General features: G+C 41.3%; 1 protein-coding gene across 16 annotated transcripts in view; it reads left to right on the top strand.

The window, feature by feature from the left end:
* The window catches only part of TCF4 (transcription factor 4), a 329034-nt gene that overhangs the window by 197239 nt on the left and 115804 nt on the right, over nt 1-15991 (top strand). For 13 of the 16 annotated variants that reach the window (XM_083155221.1, XM_083155222.1, XM_083155213.1 and 10 more), the window contains 2 exons: nt 2563-2692; nt 4497-4549. The exons of the other annotated variants lie outside the window; for them this stretch is intronic. In XM_083155221.1, coding sequence (XP_083011347.1) covers nt 2563-2692; nt 4497-4549 — 183 coding nt within the window. The remainder of the gene's footprint in view (nt 1-2562; nt 2693-4496; nt 4550-15991) is intronic. 16 annotated transcript variants of the gene reach the window in all.

Below are 15991 nucleotides of genomic sequence, written 5' to 3'. Positions count from 1 at the left end.
TCCCATCTTCACTAGTAAATTTACCCCTAAGTGCTGGTAGAAAAATGCTGCAAAATTACTACATTTTTAATGACTCTTTCGGAGTTAACATACCTTTTAATGCTACAATTTTATTAGGCAACGATTTCATAATTTGCAGCGTGTATGAAATCAAAAGAGTCCTAATTTCCATTTGATTGTTATCGATCGGACGTCGATCAGGTTGGACGGTAGACCGCTGTATCCCTGACTTTGCTGGTGATGCCCCATCAGATCCAGTTACTAGGCCTGATCAGAGATCCCAAAGACTATCCCGGGTACGGACACGCTTATAAATGAGAGCAGACATTGTCCAACACTCTACATAAAGCTAAAATGCCATCTTGCGCTGATTTATTTTTGCCTAGCAGAATCTGCTAATTAGGAGTCTGCAGATTATTTGTATAATATAATTTATCTACTTCCAGAATTATAAATAAACTGGTACACAGTCATCAGCACAAAGTCTGCGGGAGAAGTTCAGTGGGGCATGCAGCTTTATGTGACCTCTAACGCCCCCTAGTGCAGGTCAAGTATATGATTTGATTTTTTAAATCCCTTTAACTTATAAATCTTTTTTTTTTTCCCGTAAAATTATTTCACCACTCTACATGAAACAAACAACAAAAAAAACATAGAGTAAACCGATTTAATCAGGTTTTTTCTTTTGTACTCACCCTGTATTGATGCGGCCTTGACGTAGGCTACAAATAACGAATAACAATTAAATATTTATTATATTTAAAACCACAAAATCAACTTCCTATTATTTGACTACTCCATCTGAAGAGGATAAACATCATCTTATTGATCAGTCCCGGCATAAATACACTGAAATTTTTTCTATTTTTCCAGAATATGATTTGAACGTTGATTTACGTCCGTCCCCAACGTAATTGTATATGAACTTCTGCTTTAGTTTCATGAAATATTGACACATTGCAAAGTTGTAAACGGTGTTGTGCTGGTAGCCAAATATTCTCCTTTTCCTCTCCCGGCCCGTGTTTGGCCAACTGGTCTCAGCAGACGGCATGTCACTTTGTTGAGCTATGTAGAAATTGAAAAAAAAAAAAAAACCCTGACTTAATTTAAGACAAGGACTCTTTGTTTTAGTGGCTGAGTGGCTTGTGAAATTTTTCAGTTCTCATTGGGTTAACCGTGGAACAGGAGATTCAGTCATAATTGGGCCATTTAGGGTATTTTGCATGTGAATAGTAGGCTAGTGAAGCATCACTAAGTCTGTTGTGAGTGACACGGTGATTAGAATTTAGATTAGGCAAAACACATTCTGTACTTTATCAAGTACAGTAATTAGTTCAGTCGGTAAAAGTTGATTACAAGTAAAGATAAAGTTCGATTCAATTTTTTTTTTTCCGGTACTTAATTTTAAAATTTTCCTTTTTCAAATTATAAATTTGTTCTTAATATAAATGGTTGGATCTGCACCTAGCTTATCTCGTGTCAGAACAATTAAAAAAAACAATGTATTCAATGCTAGGTGTAATCAAGGGACTTGTATATTATGGGTAAGTAGTTATTGGCAAATATTAAAGTATACTATGCCGTCACAATGATTAACTTTAACTTATTAACTTTTGTTGGCGTCTGACGCTGTTTGGAATGATTTGCAATTTTTGTTTATCAGAGGTGACTGCGGCGTTAGACTATAGGTGCGATGGGAGGAACATCTCTAATAGTGATCAGCGCTAATGTCATTAACTGTGCGCTGTCATCTCTTGACTTGCTCTGTAGCTGTGTTTTGATCCTAGTAATTTAATTTAGCAAAAAGTTTAACCCTTTGGAAGTTTTTCAGCGCATGAAAAAATCCTTATTTGGTCCCAGGATTATTAATTGTTATTTGCCCTTATTTATATTTGTTTTGCTTATGTATGGGGTGAAAATGTGAACTTCAGAAAATGTTTTTTTTGGGGGGGGGAGGCAGGGCACACAAGTGTTTTGAATCTTTATTAACACAAGTGTTTTTGAATCTTTATTTTTGAATCTATAAACACAAGGGTTTTGAATCTTTTTTATTTTTTTTCCCCGTAGTGTAGGCTCCTTAATTTTTTCAGTTATTCCCTGCCGTAATTATCTTTGGTGCTTTTTGTTTGTTTGTTTATTTTTTAAGTTTGAAAAGAGCGGCTTAAAAATAATCAAAAAGAAAGAAGACGCTTCCACTTTAGAACCACACAAAACAAAAGCAAACACAAGTGTGCCCCGCTCCGTAGGCGGCAGCCATAGATTGTGCTGTTGGCACGTTGCCTTTTTTGTGTTTTCTGTGCTTCAAAAGAATAAACCGATTTGGAGGGGGGGGGGGGGGACAGACAATCTAATGATCAGGAGTCTCAGGCCCTCGCACTGAAGGTTCATCCCAGAACTGGCACCCAGACCTCGGAAATTAATAATCTATAGAACGAGTATGTTTGTATCCTGTGTGGTTATTTTAGCTCAGTGATGGTTCTTAGGTTGCCGTGTTGGTTTGGCACAGTTATGCAACAAAAGGATATGATATGATCATCTTGTTTTCACGTCTGTCCTTTTCAGCAAAGCCTTCTTGGGGGCGAGATGGATATTGGAAATTCAGGGGCGCTCTCACCCACAAAACCTGGCTCACAGTACTATCATTATTCAAGCAATAACCCCAGGAGACGGCCTTTCCACAGTAGCTCCATGGGTGAGTATTATCTATATTCTCTGCCTAGTAATACACTCTGATAAACCATGTACCCCACAGAGACACAGACAATAACAGCAGCCTTCCGGTATTTCTCTATTACCCTGCGTCTCAGCTTGTATTGGCTGCCACCTATGTCCGGGGGGGGGGGGGGGGGGGTTGTAGGAAGTTGATATCTGCGATCTTACCTGTGAGAGCTCACCCTGCAGTACACACTGTTGTGTGCTGGTTATACGCCCAGTGTGAGATTCTGGCACTGAAACTGCACTCAGAATGAAGGGTTTAAAATACATTTTTAAACCTTGAAAATGCAGCGATGGGATTTTGCAGTGTTACCCCAACCCCCCCCCCCCCTCCCCCAAAAAAACAAATATCCAGCAATAAAGTATAGTACATAATGTTAGTTTTAATTGATAAATCATGCCAGGGACACACAAAGCTGCTCACTGGGTGTTTGTCTCTGCAGTCACTGGGCGAGATGTACTATATAAAATGGAGTGATTTATCACCAATCAAATGGCCCCTAACTGTCATTTTTTTTAAACCAAACACAGCTTTTGACATAACAGTTGTGAGCTGATTGGCTCTCCATTTCATCACTTTTGAAGCTTAGTACACCTTGCCCACTGCTTTGCCATTTAATTGTCATTTAGTGTGTATCTGGCATGATGGCCCAAATTACAGAAGGATGACCCTATTCTGAAATCCAGTGGTATCCAAGGGAACATAGAATGTGACAGCAGATAAGAACCTATTCGGCCCATCTAGTCTGACACTTTTTTAACCATAGTTTTACCCCAAACCCTATTTGATCCTTATTTATTTGTAAGGATGTCCTTATGTCTATTGCATTCATGTTTACATTGTTCTACTGTCTTAGCCTCTACCACCTCTGATGGGAGGTTATTTCACTTATCCACTACCCTTTCTTTGAAGTAATCTTTCCTCAAATTTCCCCTGAACCTCCCCCCCCCCAGTGTCAGTGCATGTCCTCGTGTTCCAATATTTCCATTCATTTGTAATAAAAAAAAGGGCTGAAAAGTCGACAATGGGAGGTTGACAGTTAAAAGGCCAACATGTTTTTTTACTTTTCTGGGAGCCGACATGTGCCGACAGGCGGTATTTCATGCCCTACATTCCACTACGGTATATTGGGAGAATAAAATAGCATGGGAGGCACCCTGCCCAAAGCATGCGCAGCATTACACTTTGGCGTTGTTAATGTAGACTATGTCGGCATTCAGGACAAATAAAGTGAAAACTGCATGTCGACCTTTTCACCGTCAAAATTCCCATTGTTGACCTAATGCTTGTGTCAACCTTCCAACCCTGTCAACCTTAGCCATGTCGACGTATTTTATGTGTCGACATTAGCCATTTTGACCTTCGGTGGTAGACCCAGTGCATGTCGACATAATATGGGTTTGACTAAATGACCCTTACCTGTACCATTTTAGTTGAGCTTCTTTGTACCGCCTCTACTGCATTATATCCTTCTGGAGATATGGCCTCCAGAACAGATCCACAGTTCTGGATAAGAAATCCCTTACCTGTACATAATACCAGATACTTATAGACAAATTGTGCTTTTCACCGTATTTAATAGTTAATACAGAAGTAAAAAAAAAATTAATTATGGGGGGACTTAAAAATAAAATGTAGGCCTCTGGAGTTTTACATATACAGAATATCTCTAAATAAGAAGTCGTGTGTTTTTTTTTTGCAATGCAACAGATGTGAATATTTTTTCTGAAACCTCTTTCTTGATATATATTTGTTTTTGTTTTGTTTTTTTTACATTTAGCCGAGGTGCAAGCAAAGAAAGTTAGGAAAGTTCCCCCAGGGTTACCCTCCTCAGTAAGTAACTCTGCGCATATGATTTTCTAACTGTCCAACGTTGCAGATATGGGGGGGGGGAGGGTTGGGGGGTGGGGGGGGGAGGGGGTAGGGTTGGGATTTTCTGTCTCTGACATGATCCCGGCAATGCCGATAAAGGTTTTAGGTGGTGGTTGTTTTATCCGGTATGGTTTTGAACATGTTGCCTATGTGAGAATTAGAACTTCTGCGTGAAGGTTACAGTTACTTTGTATTCACATTCTTCCCCACTTTGCTGGTTGGTTTTGTTTCCAAATTGCATATCCAAACTTCTACGTAGGTAGCTGGTTGTAGTTGTGTCCTGTAATACGTTCAGCAATGAGGTAGCAGGTCGCCTGTCCGGGATTGTGCAAACCTCTATTATGCTATGTTCTATACGGCTGAGAAACCAAAACAATTCATTTAGGATTTGGGGGGTGTCTGTCAGGCTTGGAGAGATGAAGTACCAACCGATCAGCTCCCAACTGTCATGTTAAATAATGGGTTTGCAAAATGTCAGTTAGGAGCTGGTTGGGTGGTACTTTGGGTTGGATTTACTTGGCCTTGAATAGTGATAAAATACAATGTGATAAAGTACCAGCCAATCTGCCCCTAACTGGCACTATTTGTCACCCTCCACTTTATCACCTTTCAAGTCTTAGTACATTTCCTCTTTTATCTCTCCACGCTTTGATAAATATCCCCCTTGATTGTATGATTGACTTTGTAAATGTGGGTACTTATGTATTATCTGGGCTCCCATGTTAAATGCACCCCATTTTTTCATACCCCTACTATCCAACTACGCATGGAGTTGATTTTATATAGTGTAGCGAGCCACCGTGCCCGAAGCGTGGCGAGTCCAGCGAGCTCCGCGAGGGGACGCGGTCTTATAAGAAAAACGGGAGCCCAGATATTACATAAGTACCTAAATGTGAGTTTTAGCCTTACACTCAAGTGTGTTATTTTCCATATATAAGGCAATTGCTGTGGATTCATTTTGGATTTAATATGTCTATTTGCAGTATATCTATACACGATACGCTATAATACTGGAGGAATGTGATCATATGTTTTTTAATGCCGTAAGGTTAGTTTGGCTGTTTGTTTGGGGGTTTTCTGGCTGTTTTTTTTTATTTTTTCTAAGAAAATATATTTTTTAGCGTATCTCTTGGTACAGAATAATTTTTAACTTTCTTAATATTGCTGAGTAAAAAATAAAATGTAACCCTCCCTTCTTCATTTACTCATTAGCATAAACAGAGGCTTTAGATTCAGAAGTGGCTGGAGTGTTTTAGAATTCTATTTAAAACCCAAAATGATGGCTTACATCCAATCTCTGTGACACAGCTCACTCTGTCCATATCCAGAAAGTTTGAAACAGATCATTTTGGTTTCCCTTTCTGTTAAGAAGCAATTTGGTCCATTGTGTGGCCTCTAGTGGCTTCTGGCAGTACTGCACCTCTAAAATGAGGATTTATCCTTTTATATACAGTGATGACATACAGTTCTAGAAACAAGCAATATGCTGCACTATATAAGAAACTGTTAATAAATAAATAAATACATTTCCACACCCCTTTCCTCCTTTATAGACTACCCTAGACTGTACAGGAGGGTCTGCATGGATCACTCTTGTCTGCCATTTATAAGAGAACCATAAGCATTGTTTTGTAAAAGTCCCCTCTCCTTTATTGGTGTGTGTGCTTAAATCAAAGAAATGTGAATGTTGGTGTCAGGGCCGGCGCTACCCACTCAGCAGCTCCTGCAAAGCAGGGAGGCGCCATGCTGAAAAGGCGCTGTCTCCCTCCCTGCTCTGCTAAAGCTGCCTCAGCCCTCACTGTCACTGCCTCCTGCATGCCGCCCCCAGCGCCTGTCTGACAGCAGGCGGCAGCAGTATAAAGAGCTGCTCCCTGCACCGCGCACACACTGTCCTCCTACGACCTGCCCCCTCTTCCTCACGGACACTAGCGCTGAGGCATGAAGCGCTGTCTGTGACATGTCATGTCTGGATCCGCGCCCTACTCATTGCTCCCTGCGCCTATCATCTGTCAATCAAATGACGAACAGGCAGCAGCGCCGCCCTTCCTTCCCTCTTTCCAGTGTGCTGTGCCAGTGCCGCTGCCAGTCCTCAATACTCCGCCCCCTCTATCTCCTCCCCTCTTCTTCCATCTCCTCCTTCTCTCCCCTCCTTTCCCCCTCAGTCACAAGAGGGGTGTAATGGCGTCCTCAGCCATTATATTAATTTAGACACTTTTTAAATAATGGGGTGGGTTATGTGCCTAAAGGTGGCCATACACGTTGCAATAGCAGCGTGCGATGTGCACTCCTGCGGGCATCGCACAGTACAAAAAGTATGTGCTGCACATACTTTTTGTACTGCTTTCGGATCGCATCGCACACACATTGCATGCATGCCGTGTGATGCGATCTAGCCCATAACTTATGCGATTCTCACAGCGTGCATGGGCACCTTTAGAACCTGCAACATTTTGCGGACACAGCAATGAGATGGTGTATGCATACATGTACATGCACCAGAGATCCTCTATAGGATCGCATGTTGCATACGCTCCCACAATCGGGCTGCAGCTTGTTGCAATGGTAATGTGAAAGGGCGCAAAATGTATGGTTTGCAGGAGGGCGCCGGACACCCTAGCACCGGCCCTGGTTGGTGTTGAGGTTCCCTGGCTGTAGGGAGAAGAGAAGAGCACTTTCCTTACAACGGGAGAATCCCAGAAGCAGAGGACCGTGGGAGCCTGTAAATAGAGGGAGGGGAGTGGGGGCTTCTGTTTGCTACACTTACCCCGATTCCCTTACCTCGCCCCGGTCACTGAAAACAACCCTCATTAGCAGCTCCATGGAGCAGACCAAATTAGCAGCAGAGGTGGAAAAGTTAAACAGCAGCTTAAAAGAAAGAAACGTTTTTTTTTTTCTGTCTTTTTCTTCCTTTTTGACTTGACCGAACGCCCAATTGACTAATTACAAAACACACTAGAATTTGTGGCCGCGCTAATCTTAAGCAAGGAAAAATTCTGTAACGCCTTGGAAGGGAGCCCAAAGTTCACAGCCCCATACCTGATCGGGGGGCTTTAGAATAAAACGAGCCTTCATTTCACCAGATACTTCCCTCCTTTGTCAGCATAATGATGATTTATGGATTTGCATGTTCAAAGAGATTTGCACAACGGATTTATTCTGAAATTTACATAGATTGCAAAAAAAAAAGAGCGAGAGAACATCTTTATTTTCCAGCGAGGACTCTGAGCCGCGCAGGGTGGATGTGAGTGCATCAGTAGCTTGGGTGCTTGATAAACCAGGTGTCAGCCTGTATAAAACAGCTGTATCTCAATGAAGGTTCCCCTCCTGCGCTGTGCGCTGGCCTTATTTATTTATCTTCTGTGAGCGCATTAACGATTCCAGTACCGAGCTGACAGCCACTAGCAGCGTGCGCGTTTCCCTGGCAGATCAGCAGTGACCGAAGGCTGGAACCGTCTGTACAGCCATGCTTATGTCCCGAGCACTCTCCTGTGTCAACTCTGATTTGTAGCCAGTCCGGGTAATGCAGTATTTGGATTACATTTTCAACACCCTCTCCTGTAATTGAATAGCTGCTCTTGCCCTCTCCCCAGTTGTTATTTCAGAGACTCGATAATATAAAATGTAGTGCTACCGTGCTATTTCAATAGGATCATTTCATACCCATAGGTGCAAATGGACACTTACCCTTAAGTCAATGGACTGGCATAACTGGTGGAAAAAAATTATGCCTTTTCATTAACCCTGTGAGTGCCCTGTGAGCAAAATACCTGCTAGAAATGCCAGCGTGTCTCATTATATATAAATTCAAATAAAAAATGTGTAAAAAAGATTATGGGGGGAATTTAATAATCGGATGAACGATTCAGAAAGTGAGAGATTTGGTAAGAAATCTCCAGTTTTTTTTTTTTTTCAAGCGGCAATCATTTACATGGCAATACCAGAATGATTTTGCAGTGTAAATGATTGCCGCTTTAAAAAAAAAAACTGGCGCTTTCTTACCAAATCTCTCACTTTCTGAATCTCTCATCTTTTTAAATTGTATCCTATATTGCCCATATAATGTAAACATTATTCAACAATGTCTCCAAACTTTCAAGCGTTCCCTGAAAATTCACCTCTTCAGGCAAGCCTATCATATTTAAGTTCTACGTGCATAACCCTCCGAGGCCCTTATGTATTATATAGCTTCCCTTCTGGACTTGTAACTGCTATGCTATTACTGGTGCCTGTCCTTGTGTTTCCCCCTATATCCCTATAGATTGTAAGCTTGCAGCAGGGCCCTCCTACCTCCAAGTCTGTCTGTTGTTACCCAGTTTGTCTTATCACTGTCTACTATTGTAAAGCGCAACGGAATCTGCTGCGCTATATAAGAAACTGTAAATAAATAAATAAAAATGTTTGCTTGCCAATTTTTACACCTATTTTGACAAATTCACTTGGCACTCAAAGGGTTAGAGAATACTATTAATTGTGCTCTACAGAAAATCACGTACACATCCAGTAAAAAGTAGGGACAATTACTACGCCTGGTTTCCAAAAAGTTGCATCATTGGCTGATACTACTTTTCATCTCTCTGGGATTGTTATTGCTTGTATCATTGTTCAGTTCATAATCATTGTATGGCAGATACAGGTTCGTGTGTGTAAAAAATCCAAATCCACCCGAAATTTTAGGATCTAACCCAAACCCAGTCCGGATCCCCAGAAGATATCTGAGTCTCAATATGAATATTCTCAAAATTCGTAATTCAGATCTTAAATCAAAATTAGGGGTTTGGATTGCAAAATTACATGATTTTATTGGGTTTTTATAAAAAAAATGTATTATAAATGGTGGTCCAGTTTTTTTTAGTCGACTTTAAACTGAACCAAAATCGAAACCAAAGTACTATATATACAAATCACACTGTTGAATAAGAACCAAAACTAAAACCAAAACACATGCATGTCAGTGGGACAGTAACTGTTATTTGCAGAAACGGGATCCTACTTTGAGCTGATGTTTAAGAAAAAAATTCTGAGCGGTTGAGATTTTTTTTGTGTGTGTGATGGTCTGCAGATGTTAGTGATATCTCTCTTCTATTAATCTGCGGTTATACGGACTAGCTACAATAAAAAAAAAACCTGGTGTACTGAATAGTGCAATAAATGGACTCGTACGTGGATTTATATATGCACAGAAAGCCAACATTAGCTTACTTAAGTGCTATTCAGATCATTTTAATTTGTGCCTGTTCTATAGGTTCTGAGATAATAACATATTGCTTTATATACTGTAGTAACGAATGACGTATCAATGTTGTGTGTTAGGTTTTATACTTTGTAAGACCATACGCTCCCTATACTGTGTATAAGTGGATTTTAAGGATGTGATTTATCCATTTATTTTATTAGATTATACAGGAAATTATTTCTCCGAATTTGATACTTCTGGCGCTGTAGACTGGATTTTGTGTGGGTTCTAATTCCCTGTAAATCTCTGCTGGCTGGTAAGGCTGCTTTGCGGGGTAACTGTAGAGTGTAGCAGTGTAGAATATATATAGAACCCTTTTGAGGGGCCAGTGTGGAGAAGAGATGGGCCCCTTACATTCCGAAACCCTGCCCTTTGTTCTAATAGTATGTAAGTACTGAATAGTTATAAACTGTTGTTATAATCATATTGGATCCAGAGTAGGGCCCCAATCCAAGAGCCCCTTAAATGCTAATGGCCGTAGGCAAATAGCCCTGTCTGCCGTGCCAAAAACCATTTTCCTATAAACGTGGCATTGCCGAGGCCCTCGCCTGCTCCACGTTCTTCATTTGCAAATGGTGCTTTGTTTAAATGTGCTCCACATTTGCTATCTGGGAGTCAGTGTCAGGCGCAAAGGAAACATTTAAACCTTAATAAGCTCTAATGATTATTTACAAACACACTTTATTAAAACTGATGGAACTTATTCTGTGCTCACTGTCTCTAAGCATATATTACGGTTGGTTTTTAAAAGATCTGTTATTTTATTTTTGGAACTCACCGCAATTGTTGGAAGTCCCTCATCACAGCCAGGTTATTATTACAGCAATTGTATCTCTCATCTGGTGTGACCCCAATGCCCCACCACCCCCAGCGCACTGTGCTGATGCATCCCACCGGCAGGTTCAATATATAGATGCAGGGGGCCTCTGAACATGATGTCACAGAGCTGCATAGGGTTGGCACTGCCCCCTGGTCTCCTGAATTCCATACTCCCACTCTCCTGAGATAGTAAACTCTCTGCCCAGGCCCCGCCTACTTTCTCATTGAAGGGGGGCTGTGCAGAACTTTAGGGTCCATTTTATGTGACTTTGACATCACCCACCACCGCAAGTTAAGGTGACTATCGTGCTGGTGCATTTGTAAGTGACTACCAATGGTAAACTAGGCAATGGAGGAATATCAATGGATTCACCAACTGAAGGCCATTTCTGTTCTTTACTCATTGATCCATGGGCCAATCAGAACCTGGAGTTTAATGGCTGTTAGGGGATGGAACCAGGGTCTGTGTCCCAGCACCAACTAGTTGGGAGAGGAACCATTGGGGGTGGGTCGTTCTGTACGATGGAGGGTGGAGAACCCATTGGTTTGCAGCCATAGATGGCAAAACTATCTAACATTGAGATTAAACCATCAATAGTTTGTAACCATGGATAGTCAATGGGCAACCCTACAGAAGGTGGCAACTTTCCATAGTGAGTTGTCGGACTGCGATGATGCAAGTCATGAAGCCACACGTCCCATTCATACCTACTACCTCCCAGAGAGGTAACTTTTAATGTAGGCAAATGTGGTTGTATGACACTCATTGTTTGTGTTTTAATGGAAAATATTGTAGAAAATTTCAGCAAACTGTTGCTCTCCAGCTTCTGTGAAACGACCCAGCTGGCTTTACCAGCTAGACATAGATTATATTTCAGAAAAATGTTTTCTTCTTGCCCAGAAGAATGAAAGCACGTCCCCAAAACATTGACCAGTAAATTACTCACTTTATTTCACCGAAGCTCAAGTCTCCTTGTGTCACCGGTTATTAATATTGGACGACTTGCATTTTATGCTTTTAGTGGACTGTTGCCTTAAGTGTTAGCATACTGAAATGTCGTATGCATTGGGCCACGAAGAAGTCTGTAACCCCACCCTGGTCAGAAGGCTGATAGGACAGCACTGTCACTGCTGCAATACACCCATTTACAGCTTGCCGGTAGTGCCTTGTGAAAGCTCCCTGCTACATTCAAGGCCCAGGACGCATCCTCTGGATACCCCATCTTCCTCTTCCACCCTGCAGAGCTTGTTTTGTGACATCATGACATCACATGCATAGAGGCAGGGTGTACTGACACAGAGTGCCTCTGAGCACTGCTACAGCACGTGTAGTATTACTACCGCCTGAGGATGGAGTAGTCTATTGTTAGCCACAGGGCAAGTAATGAGGTCTTCTTAATAAAAGTCCTGTCTTTTGTACAAACGGGAAATGACCAGAGTAGGGAAATCCTGACCCTTCTATCATCCTACAGAATACAAAAATAATGCTTTCGTCATGTAAGCAAGGGCTATACCCACAGTCATTATACCAACAGCATCATATCAAACATGTTGGCATGGATAAAATGCTGACATATGCAATGTCTATATTATCCTAATGTGGATGATACAATAATCGATAGTGTGAGTTGACAACATGTCGACGTGTACTCTGTTAGCATGCAGTTGCCAACATTGTAGAACCTAAATTCTGATTGTCAAAATTTTAAAACCCCTTTGATTGCCCAAAATGGGCAGTACTTCCCCCTGTGGCGGGAGGGGGGATTTTCCAAGGGAGGTGAGGGGGATAATCAACCTGGGGGAACCTGAATTCTACATTGAATTTGTAATTCATTGATTGTGTTGTGGTCGGGGGTGTTGGGAATTATTTTATAGAACCAGGATGGGACAGGCCCAAGTATGTGTGTGTATGTATGTATATGTATATATATATATATATATATGTGTGTGTGTATATGTATATATATATATATATATATATATATATATATATATATATATACTAAACATTGGCACTCACCTTTCCTATTTCCTTTTGGGGTGCCCTATGGCTTGTGACCACATTGTTTAAACAGAAATTGTAGGGGCTCTGAACTCACTAAATTAACTGATATTAATAAACAGTAGAGATTTAGTTCATGAATTGATCAATGCATTTAAGCCTGCAGCCCCCTTCACGGGACCCCACTTTTCTGCAGGTCCTAACACTATTGCTCAAAATGGCTACGATACACATAGCTATCACATAAATGTTTGATTCCAGGCATGCTATATATAATATATGTATACAGAATCCAAGAGGTAATGGCACTCGAGGCAATACACAGCGTCTTCAACAGGTGAAATATATTTGTCAAGCTGTCGGTGTTTGACCCCCTTCTTCAGGACATCAAAAAGTACAACATGTGTTATGATGTATTGTACTTTTTGATGTCCTGAAGAAGGGGGTCAAACCTGTTGAAGACGCTGTGTATTGCCTCTTGAGGGACATTACCTCTTGGATTCTGTATGTATTTACCATTGGGCACCGGGGCCTGCTGTGAGTTTTTGGGAAGAGTGCCGGCAGTATTGGACTTAATTTAGCCTGCTCAAAGCAAATGCTTCATAGAAACATAGAACTTGACGGCAGATAAGGACCACATCTAGTCTGCCCCTTCGAAAGCTATTAAGGTAGCTAATGTGAGTGCGAGAAAGAGGTTTAGTTTCACTTGCTGCTAACAGATGGCAGTGTTTTGGGGACACACAGACACTAGACATATATATATATATATATATATATATATATATATATATATATATATATATATATATATATATATGATCTTGGTGAAGTGATGAAGGGGATAGTGATAACTCACCAGCCAATCAGCACCTAACTATCAAGTTACAGGATGGTTTTGAAAAAATAATAGGAGCTGATTGGCTGCTGCGTTATCACCTTCCACTTTATCACTTCACCGAGCTTAATAATCTGCCCCTCTATCCTAAAATCAATGTATTCCAGGATATACCTGTGCGGAACATAGACTTCTATACTGATCCCGGGATTTGCTCGGATTGGCCTAGTACCCAGCACAGCCAGGACCAGGGGAGAGCTGACGCTTCTCCTGAGACTTTCTACTCACCGTCTCTTGCCCAGAGCCACAGTTCACACAGTCGGCTGTTTTAGGATCCGTGGAGAAGCAATAAATTGAGAAATCGTAATTAGCTGTTGCAGGGTGAAAAAGTGCTGTCTGTGTATTCTGCTTGTACCTAAAGCAGTGAGGCAAATGTGACATCTTTAATTATAAGCTTAGCTGTGAATCCCGCTCCTCCCCTCCACGTTACCTTTGCGGATTCACCATCACATTGTGTGACTTCTGTTTGCAACACTATACTTTACCCTAGCAGCCTGTACTCACGTTGGTTTTCTACATAGCAGCAACTTCTCTGTGTAATCCTTTTCTGGTCTTTAATGTAGACTCCAGGGCGACACATTTACAGACAGCTTCACTGTACAGCGAAAGGACTTGGGGCCTGATTCAGTTTTGTTCGCTAGGGTGCGTGTAATCGCAGCCTTGCGCACAGGTAAATGCCGCCTGGCCGAGCGCCTGATGCGAACCGGGGTGCATATATGAACAGATCCCCTCACATGCGTTAACACGGCTGAAAAATCATTCGGTGGTCACTCAATATCGAATGATTTTTTATTTTTTTGCCGCTTGTAATGAAAAGTTAAGCTGGTCGCCCATAAAATGCTGGGTCTTCCCCCTGTTCCAGCCACCTTCTCCGGCCTCCCCTCCTGGAGTAAAGGTTGTTCGCTACCGGGGTTTGTGTATGTGCAAACCCCAAACATCGGGGACAGGAACGAATCGTCCCCTTGATTTCTTTATCTTAATAGTTGTCAGTTTGCTGTCACCCCAATCCTACGACTTTACACCGTCCGGTTCGGAAACGCACACACCAGCCATCTAATTAGGCCAGGAACTGTATTTAATAAATATATATGCATTCGGTGGGAATAACTGTTTGTCCCACTCCTGATTTTTTTTTTTTTTTTTAATAATAATCCTCGTTACCATATTTGGGATAAGGCGATGTATCAAAAGGAATCTCTGCCTGATGCATCTATTAACCTAGGATTTGGGCTTTGGATGGACATACATTAGGTCGCCCAATATTGGTCAACATGGACAGTCTGTTGACACAAGCAAAAAAGGTCAACATGGTCTAAACATCAAAATGTCAACATGAGTTTTTCACGATTTTTACCATTTTATTGAACTTTTTCGTACTTTATCATCTACGTGGACTCTGATTGGGAACGGTACAGTATGTCGAGCGTAGCAGTCGCGGAACGAGTCCTTTCCCTAAACAGGTAAAGAAAAGCAGTACACTGACTCGGGGACCATGTGTTCGAATCAACGAAACGACATAAAAAACCTTGAAAAACTCATGCCAAACGTTTCTTGCGTCAACCATTTCTACGTCAAACTTTTGCTTGTGTTGACCTTTTCTCCATGTCGACCTAATTACTGGAGACCCCATGATCCACACCCCATTGACTTAATCTCAGTCCTTAGAATTGAGCTCATTCTGACTTCTCTCTGAATGTCCAATATTCCAAAAATTCTATTTCTAAAATACATTGCTCAACATTTTTAGAAAACCCTCGTGGCATCCATTCGGCCTAATATTTTTGTATAAATGAAAGTATTCCATTTCCCAATGTATACAATACTTTTATATTCTGTATTACATTTATTATATGTCTTCTAATGATTCGTAGATGATGTAAGACTGTCGCATCCTATCTAGGCCTTTAGAACCTTCCTGTAGTATAGAAAAACGGATTGCGGTACGTGAAGATTCCTCCCGGCTGCCTAATCGGTCCTGCCAAAAATAAACGGGGGGAGGCCGATTTTTGTCAAAACGTTAAGAGGGGCGTGAGAGCAGGTGCGTTGCGCGTACTTGGGATGTGCCCCATTTTGATTCTCAACGCCCCTTTTGGAATACACATAACATTAGCGGGGGATGAGAGGAGGCAGTAATTGCAGCTGCCTGGTTTTCTCGTCTTTAGCCCTTGTTATCTGTGGTAGACAATAACAGCAAAATAAGTAAGTCCAGATTATAGCAGGGTTAGACGTAATTAATATTGTCAACGTCAATCAATAGATGTTCTCTAATCTACTAATTCCTGCAAATAAGAATGGACAAGGATATAGTATCAGCGTAGATTTTATTTGGATAAATCTATATGGAAGCTCTGGATCGTAAATGTCAAGTAGTTTGTTCTTCTGTCCAAAAAAACAAACAAAAAAGGTCAAAGTTTACCATAACTATCACATGACTCTGGTAGTATAATACACCGG

Source organism: Crinia signifera, chromosome 1 (genome assembly GCF_055691185.1).
Source record: "Crinia signifera chromosome 1, ASM5569118v1, whole genome shotgun sequence".
Lineage (NCBI taxonomy): Eukaryota > Metazoa > Chordata > Amphibia > Anura > Myobatrachidae > Crinia > Crinia signifera.
Note: the sequence above shows the minus strand (reverse complement) of the source record. Positions and strands in the feature narration are given on the sequence as shown.